This window comes from Sardina pilchardus, chromosome 19 (genome assembly GCF_963854185.1).
Source record: "Sardina pilchardus chromosome 19, fSarPil1.1, whole genome shotgun sequence".
In the NCBI taxonomy this organism is placed as follows: domain Eukaryota; kingdom Metazoa; phylum Chordata; class Actinopteri; order Clupeiformes; family Clupeidae; genus Sardina; species Sardina pilchardus.
The window spans coordinates 3,558,434-3,568,433 of NC_085012.1; the positions used below are offsets into that span (position 1 = coordinate 3,558,434).

At 45.9% G+C, this 10,000-nt stretch overlaps 1 protein-coding gene across 2 annotated transcripts in view; it reads left to right on the forward strand.

Annotated features, from left to right (window-relative positions):
- The window catches only part of mrc1a (mannose receptor, C type 1a), a 56,399-nt gene that overhangs the window by 11,203 nt on the left and 35,196 nt on the right, over nucleotides 1–10,000 (forward strand). For both annotated transcript variants that reach the window (XM_062521463.1, XM_062521464.1), the window contains exons 4-7: nucleotides 605–760; nucleotides 3,351–3,464; nucleotides 4,642–4,785; nucleotides 7,199–7,381. In XM_062521463.1, coding sequence (XP_062377447.1) covers nucleotides 605–760; nucleotides 3,351–3,464; nucleotides 4,642–4,785; nucleotides 7,199–7,381 — 597 coding nt within the window. The remainder of the gene's footprint in view (nucleotides 1–604; nucleotides 761–3,350; nucleotides 3,465–4,641; nucleotides 4,786–7,198; nucleotides 7,382–10,000) is intronic.

Below are 10,000 nucleotides of genomic sequence, written 5' to 3' on the forward strand. Positions count from 1 at the left end.
AACATATACGTGACACCATTAGAAACCTTTACACCTCGGAGCATGGAATTCCGGCTCTCTCCCCATTCATTTAGATAGGGCCTGGTTTTGTTCCGGTCAAAGTCGCTGCCCGACCCCATGGCCAATAACGCTGCCGAGTGACGTGACTTGCCTTAAAAGGACTTTGCTTAAACTGAGCAAAATGCTGAGTGTGGATCAGGGTACACTTTTCACACTCAATGGCAGCCATCTTAGCTACGTAGCGGAAGAGGCGGGGTCAGGTGAATGAATGAGATGAAACCCATGAATACGCTTACATGATTCCGCTAGAGAAAGGGATTACTCGATTGAAATGATTATTTGAACACAATATTTAATTCAAAAGTAAAATGTAATTGTAACGTAATATGGTTTGATAAATTGGACTGCCTTGACTTTTCATTTTTTAACAGTATATGATGTCATCCACCATCCCAATCAAATACAAATTATAAAATAGTATTTTGTATTTTGTATTCATGTTTTAAATACATAATGTAAATACATATCGGAAATATTGCCCATCCCTACACACACACACACACACACACACACACAATCATGTTTTTTGTATTGGTGTGTGTAGGTTCCTCTGGCTGGGATACGGACCCTGTGACTGGCGTTTTGTACCAGAGGAACACACAGGCAGTTCTGACGTGGCATCAGGCACGTGCCAGCTGCCAACAGCAGGGGGCAGACTTGCTCAGCATTGTGGAACTGCATGAGCAGACGTACATTTCAGGTACACTCTAATCAGCCCAGTGCCTTAGTGTATGTGCTAGTGGAATCGGTGCCTTCGCATATGCTATGTGCTAGTGGAATCGGTGCCTTAGCATATGTGCTAGTGTAATCAGTGTCTTAGCATATGCTATGTGCTAGTGTAATCAGTGTCTTAGCATATGCTATGTGCTAGTGTAATCAGTGCCTTATCATATGCTATGTGCTAGTTTAATCTGTGCCTTAGCATTTGCTATGTGCTAGTATAATCAGTGTCTTAGCATATGCTATGTGCTAGTGTTTTCAGTGCCTTAGCATATGTGCTAGTGTAATCAGTGCCTTAGCATATGCTATGTGCTAATATAATCAGTGCCTTAGCATATGCTGTGTGCTAATATAATTAGTGCCTTAGCATATGTTATGTGCTAGTATAATCAGTGCCTTAGCATATGCTATGTGCTAGTATAATCAGTGCCTTAGCATATGCTATGTGCTAATGTAATCAGTGCCTTAGCATATGCTATGTGCTAATGTAATCAGTGCCTTTGCATATGCTATGTGCTAGTATAATCAGTGCCTTAGCATATGCTATGTGCTAATATAATCAGTGCCTTAGCATATGCTATGTGCTAGTATAACCAGTACCTTAGCATATGCTATGTGCTAGTATAATCGGGAGCGTACCTATGTTCCCTACTTTGTATGGGAACGGGGAACATAGGACCCTTTTTTTCTTAAATTTTAGAAAGGGTCCTATGTTCCCCGCTTTTCCCAAAAAGGGTCCTATGTTCCCCGGTATGTATTGAAACTGGGGAACATAGGACCCTTTTGGGGAAAAACGGGGAACATAGGACCCGGGGAACATAGGGATGACCCCGTATAGGATAATCAGTGCCTTAGCATATGCTATGTAGGCTACTAGTATAATCAGTGCCTTAGCATATGTGCTGGATGTAATCAGTTATATTAGCACAGTGCCTTAACATATGATGTGTGCTCTCTCTCTATCTATCTCTCTCTCACACACACACACACACACATGCAGTGCTTAATTTGTAAAGTGGTAGGTGCCGGAACGCAGAGGATGGGTGTTAAAATAAATAAATGAAGGGTCGGCGGGACGACGACGCTTAGGCTACTAACGGTTCTGTATGCACTACAATTAAAACAGTTACCGAGTGCTGAGATAGAGTGCAGATTTGCATGTTTATGGCTTTATTTCGCCAACACAGCGAGACAGTAACCACGGTTGTTTTAACCACAACGGACAACACTCAGAGTAAAAGGATGAACTCCAAACAGGCACACAACACTCACTCAAAGTTCGCCCTTACGTTAACTCTCCACACACACGTTAAGGCAACACAATGAATCAATAACAAATTTCCTTGAATTTCCCCTTGGGGATCAATAAAGTATCTATCTATCTATCTATCTAAATAAAACAAAGATTACAATATATTGAGAGCACCAGCAGAGAATAATTAAGACTTAATTTTACTTACACACATACAGTATTTGTCCAAAACAGCCCATAATAGTAGGCCTATCCATAGACACCCTGGCCTCTATTTCCCTACTCAGAACCCGTGCAGTTCTACGTCCTTTGGCAATCCATGATTTCACGTAGGGAATGGGATTGAACGGGGTAGCCTAAATGGTGGGCCGACAAGGCAAATAAAGAGTTGTGAGGAGGTGATGGGGGGGGGGGGGATGCTCTATTAAGTTAATCTGCGAAAAAACCCGCTCACACTCTGCACTTGAGATGACAGTGTTGACCGCGGCCCAAAGGTCCGAACGAACTTTTATTTAGTGAATGAATTAATTATGACTTGCTTTATTTCATTGTGATATGGTCATGGAGGTGGTGGGTCTAATTAAATAGCTGCCGGATCTAATGTCAGAGGTTCCGGATCTCAAATTAAAGGAACACTTCACAGTTTTTTCATATTATACTATGTTATTCCCTTAATTAAGACGAGTTGATACATACCTCTCACGTTTCAATGCGTGCACTCACTGGCTCTGGCACGCGGCGCAACTTTGATAGCATTTATATGCATTCATTAGGACTTAGACTCTGCGCAGTAATATCCTCACTCCAAAGTGAAACTGAAAGTGCAAGAGTGAGGATATTACTGCGCCACACAATATAGTTATCCTTCTTACCTGCATACAAATGCACCACGTTTTATTTTGTCTCACCATACTTGGTCGTGTGACTACTCGTGTAACTGTATTTTAATAGGGAAAACATGGAGGTGTTTGGTCGCTTCTAACTTCATCTCTGTTTGGATCCTAATGAATGCATTGGGCTAGCTAAGTGCTATCAAAGTTACGCTGTGCGCCAGAGCCAGTGAGTGCACGCATTGAAATGTGAGAGGTATGTATCAACTCGTTTTAGTTAATAAAATAATGTAGTTTACTATGAAAAAACGGTGAAGTGTTCCTTTAAGCCTTGAATAACTGCCGGATCCAACGTCGGAGGTTCCGGATCTTGTTCCGACTTGTTCCGGCTCAAATTAAGCACTGCACACATGCATAAATACTAAATATATCCATCATAAACTGTATGTATGTATGTGTGTGTGTTTGCGTGTGTGTGTGTGTGTCAGGTCTGACTAACATCCTAGGCACCTCTCTCTGGATTGGCCTGAACAGTTTGGATTTTCAGAGCGGCTGGCAGTGGAGCAACAGCAATCCCTTCAGATACTTAAACTGGGCTCCAGGTGGGTGCAGATAGATACACACACACACACACACACACACACACACACACACACACACACACACACACACACACACTGTATCTATGTGTGTGTATGCATAGTTGTTCATTTGTACTATATCTGTACCCCCTGCTGAAAAAAACAGCCTGACCAGCTAAAGGTGGTTTGCTGGTTGACCAGCTTGTTAACCAGCTTGTTTGACCACCCTTTGATGGTTAACCAGCTAGACCAGCAAAACTCTTGCGAAAACACACCTTCAGCTGGTTTACCCAGCATATGATGGTAATTCAGCTGGTTTTGATTGTCGTACCACCTTAAGGTGGTCATTTTAGTTGGTGTTGCTGGTCTACATTGCTGGTTTTTACTGGCCACGCCAGCTTATGTTGGTTATTCTAGAAAACCAGCTTGACCATCTTTGTCAAGCTGGACAGGCTGGTCACCAGCATGACCATCTTAAACCAGCTGTATCCCAAACGACAGGCTGGTCACACCAGCACGACCAGCTTCCTCAGATGGTCACGCCAGCATGTCTAGCTGGTGGCCTAACCAGCTACACCAGCAAAGACCAGCAATACTAACTGTGTTTTGGGCAAAGACCAGCTAAAACCAGCTAAAACCAGCTACCAGCCTAAGCTGGTTTCTTGCTGTTTTTTTCAGCAGGGCCCTACTGAAGAAAAACAGCAAGAAACCAGCTTATACTGGTTGCTGGCTTTAGCTGGTCTTTGCTGGTTTTCTTCCAGCTCTTGCTGGTCTTTGCGGGTGTAGCTGGTTATGCCATCAGGTGGACATGCTGGCGTGACCATCTGAGGAAGCTGGTCATGCTGGTGTGACCAGCCTGTCGTGTGGTATACAGCTGGTCTTGCTGGTGACCAGCCTGCCAAGCTTAACATTGTTGGTGTAAAATGGTCATGCTGGTTTGCTACAATGACCAACACCAGCTGGCATGACCAGTAAAAAACAGCAGTATAGACCAGCAACACCAACTAAAAATGACCAGCTTGAGGTGGTACGACAAGCAAAAGCAGCTGAATTGCCATCGTAAACTGGGTAAACCAGCTGAAGGTATGCATTTTACGGCTCTGATTTTGTGTGAGTTGCCAGGTCATAACTAAATCCTCTGATTTTGTGTGGGTTGCCAGGTCATAACTAAATTCTCTGATTTTGTGTGGGTTGCCAGGTCACCCCTCATTGGAGCCAGGTCTGAATTGTGGAGTGTTAAATCCTATGAAAGCATCCAAGTGGGAAAGTTTCAACTGCAACAAGAAGATGGGCTACATCTGCCGCAAGGGCAACAGCACAGACGTTACGCCAGTGGTCCTGTGTATGTATTGATAATCTAGCCAGATTACGCCAGTGGTGCTGTGTATGTATTGATAATCTAGCCAGATTACGCCAGTGGTCCTGTGTATGTATTGATAATCTAGCCAGATTACGCCAGTGGTGCTGTGTATGTATTGATAATCTAGCCAGATTACGCCAGTGGTCCTGTGTATGTATTGATAATCTAGCCAGATTACGCCAGTGGTGCTGTGTATGTATTGATAATCTAGCCAGATTACGCCAGTGGTCCTGTGTATGTATTGATCATCTAGCCAGATTATTCCAAAAAATACATTTTTTCACTCATTAAATTCCAGGACCCTACTTTCACGAATTTTCCTAAATACGCGTGTTTTATCACCCAGTATTTTTACATGATCAAAAGCACACTGGTACAAGCTAGTTTAGAGCTATTTTGCTCTTACTTATGTGACAACACTGCCAGTCTCACGTTCGGCCATGTTTTTTCAGGCTGCTGTTCTCTTTTCTCACAGCAGATGGCGCAAGGGCTCCTGTCAGTCGGGCATGAGAATAATATTTTACCATAAAACATATAGTTTATATAGTATGTGCAATAAGTATTATATATGTGATTTATTTTAATAACTATTTATTTATTTCATTTACATGGCATAGTCTATGGAGGCGATTTACAGTGGTAAAATGCAAGTTTGTTTTGAAAACGTTGCGACGTTGTTCTATTAGTCATGGGCCTACGTGTGTAAAAATTATTTTCAGCTGAAATTCGTCGTAGGTCTAGCCTATTTAAATTAGTTTCGGCCAAATTATTCGTCTGCGCACAACTAACAAAGGACATTGGCAAGCGATTATTTCCAGATGAAACTCGTCGAATTTAAATTAGTTTCGGCCTAATCATTCATCTGCGGGCAACTATGGACTTGGACAAAGTTCTCTTATGGATTTATTTGGGCTTACTTAGTATGCCTAGGCTACGTACATTTATAGTTGTATATCTTCTGAGTTGTATATCTTCTATTAGTATCTTTTAAAGCTCAGACTAATGTATACGCATTTTCTTACATATTTGCAGTAAATAAACCACTACTTACTATTGATTTACCAACAGATACCTCTGTTTGTAGGCTACAGCGTCAAGTGGCGCAACGCTAGCTCCCTTGTCTAGCATTCAGCCGACCCGGGTTCAATCCCAGCCATAAGAGAAATTTTGTAGGCCTACAGTAGCTTACATTGACTGAATTCAATGACCATTTTTTAACGTCGACGAACAATTATTTTTCGTTAATGGGTTTTAATAACAAACTATCTGGAATAAACAAACGGCGGGGCTTGATATTAGCGAGCTGTACTTGAACGATACCCCTGCATCTGTCCATTCCCATGCAGTGCCTACTGAACGAAGGCTATCACATTGTCTATGTCCGACTGATTTCGCCTCCTGCACAGTCCAAATTCACGACAAGGTCCGGATAGAAGGTCCGGATAGAAATCACAGTACTGTTTACCATTAACAAAATGGTAAACATTTAATTTAACAAAAAACTGTTCATCGTCGTTGAAAAACGTTCAACGAATTCAGTCAATGTAAGCTACAAAATCCCACTCATGGCTGGGGTTGAAGCCAAGTCGATTGAGTGCTAGACGAGAGAGAAAGCATTGCGCCACTTGACGCTGTACGGATGGCCAATGGTCAATGGAGATGGAGACTTTTGGTCAATGGAGAGGGAGATAGTTAGATGAAAAACTTCAAGTTCAAACTTCAAGAAATCTCAAGGTATAGCACACTGCCTCAAAGTGCCTGAAAAGGCCCCGGACCTCCAAGTGTTAAGTAGTTTACACCAGCACGGCGCTTCTAGTAGGACGTCAAAGCGGTCTAATGACCGGGGCGCGGCGCTTCTAGGTATAAGTGGGTCAGAACGGCACGGCGCTTTTAGTGTTAATTGATAACAAATGTATGTAATCTGATCAATCATCGATCGTCGATTAATTGTGCCCATCCCTAGTAGAACTGAATATTTTTGTTGGCTGAATGTCATGCATAAGCTTCGCAGAACCAAATGTGATATATAACTTGAGCTAGGTAGAACCAAATGTGATACAGTATACGTAACGTGAGCCATGTAGAACCGAATGTTCTTCTTGAGCTGGGTAGAACAGAATGTTTTCATTGGCTGAATGTTCTACAGGTTTATAGGAAATAGCTATCTGATGATTCCTCTGTGTGTGTGTGTGTGTGTGTTTGTTTGTACATGTGTGTGTGTGTGTGTGTGTGTGTGTGTGTGTGTATGTGTTTGTACATGTGTGTGTGTGTGTGTGTGTGTGTGTGTGTGTGTATGTGTTTGTACGTGTGTGTGTGTGTGTGTGTGTGTGTGTGTGTGTGTGTGTATGTGTTTGTACATGTGTGTGTGTGTGTGTGTGTGTGTGTGTGTGTCCAGCGAGCCAGCAGCCGTTCTACTGTCCGGCGGGCTGGGTTCCGTACTACGGCCAGTGCTACAAGCTGCGGCGGGAGCCGAAGAGCTGGACGGCTGCACTGACCGCATGCCACAAGGACGAGTCGGAACTGACCAGCGTCCACAACGTGGAGGAGCAGAGCTTCCTCATCTCACAGAGCGGCTACCGTGAGCACACACACACACACACACACACACACACACACACACACACACACACACAACGTGGAGGAGCACAGCTTCCTCATCTCACAGAGCGGCTACCGTGAGCACACACACACACACACACACACACACACACACACACACACACACACACACACACACACACACACAATGTGGAGGAGCACAGCTTCCTCATCTCACAGGGCGGCTACCGTGAGCACACACACACACACACACACACACACACACACACACACACACACACACAACGTGGAGGAGCAGAGCTTCCTCATCTCACAGAGCGGCTACCGTGAGCACACACACACACACACACACACACACACACACACACACACACACACACACACACACACACACACACACACACAACGTGGAGGAGCAGAGCTTCCTCATCTCACAGAGCGGCTACCGTGAGCACACACACACACACACACACACACACACACACACACACACACACACACACACACACACACACACACACACACACACACACACACACACACACACACACACACACAACGTGGAGGAGCACAGCTTCCTCATCTCACAGAGCGGCTACCGTGAGCACACACACACACACACACACACACACACACACACACACACAACGTGGAGGAGCACAGCTTCCTCATCTCACAGAGCGGCTACCGTGAGCACACACACACACACACACACACACACACACACACACACACACACACACACACAACGTGGAGGAGCAGAGCTTCCTCATCTCACAGAGCGGCTACCGTGAGCACACACACACACACACACACACACACACACACACATACACACACACACACATAACGTGGAGGAGCACAGCTTCCTCATCTCACAGAGCGGCTACCGTGAGCACACACACACACACACACACACACACACACACACACACACACACACACACACACACATACACACACACACACATAACGTGGAGGAGCACAGCTTCCTCATCTCACAGAGCGGCTACCGTGAGCACACACACACACACACACGCACACACACACACACACACACAACGTGGAGGAGCAGAGTTTCCTCATCTCACAGAGCGGCTACCGTGAGCACACACACACACACACACACACACACACACACACACACACATATAACGTGGAGGAGCAGAGCTTCCTCATCTCACAGAGCGGCTACCGTGAGCACACACACACACACACACACACACACACACACACACACACACACACACACACACACACAACATGGAGGAGCAGAGCTTCCTCATCTCACAGAGCGGCTACCGTGAGCACACACACACACACACACACACACACACACACACACACACACACACAACGTGGAGGAGCACAGCTTCCTCATCTCACAGAGCGGCTACCATGAGCACACACACACACACACACACACACACACACACACACACACACACACACAACGTGGAGGAGCAGAGCTTCCTCATCTCACAGAGCGGCTACCGTGAGCAAACACACACACACACACACACACACACACACACAACGTGGAGGAGCAGAGCTTCCTCATCTCACAGAGCGGCTACCGTGAGCACACACACACACACACACACACACACACACACACACACACACAACATGGAGGAGCAGAGCTTCCTCATCTCACAGAGCGGCTACCGTGAGCACACACACACACACACACACACACACAACGTGGAGGAGCACAGCTTCCTCATCTCACAGAGCGGCTACCGTGAGCACACACACACACACACACACACACACACACACACACACACACACACACACACACACACACACACAACGTGGAGGAGCACAGCTTCCTCATCTCACAGAGCGGCTACCATGAGCACACACACACACACACACACACACACACAACGTGGAGGAGCAGAGCTTCCTCATCTCACAGAGCGGCTACCGTGAGCACACACACACACACACACACACACACACACACACACACACACACACACACACACAACGTGGAGGAGCAGAGCTTCCTCATCTCACAGAGCGGCTACCGTGAGCACAAACACACACACACACACACACACACACACACACACACACACACACACACACAACGTGGAGGAGCAGAGCTTCCTCATCTCACAGAGCGGCTACCGTGAGCACACACACACACACACACACACACACACACACACACACACACACACACACACACAACGTGGAGGAGCACAGCTTCCTCATCTCACAGAGCGGCTACCGTGAGCACACACACACACACACACACACACACAACGTGGAGGAGCAGAGCTTCCTCATCTCACAGAGCGGCTACCGTGAGCACACACACACACACACACACACACACACACACACACACACAACGTGGAGGAGCAGAGCTTCCTCATCTCACAGAGCGGCTACCGTGAGCACACACACACACACACACACACACACACACACACACACACACACACACACACACAACGTGGAGGAGCACAGCTTCCTCATCTCACAGAGCGGCTACCGTGAGCACACACACACACACACACACACACACAACGTGGAGGAGCAGAGCTTCCTCATCTCACAGAGCGGCTACCGTGAGCACACACACACACACACACACACACACACACACACACACACACACACA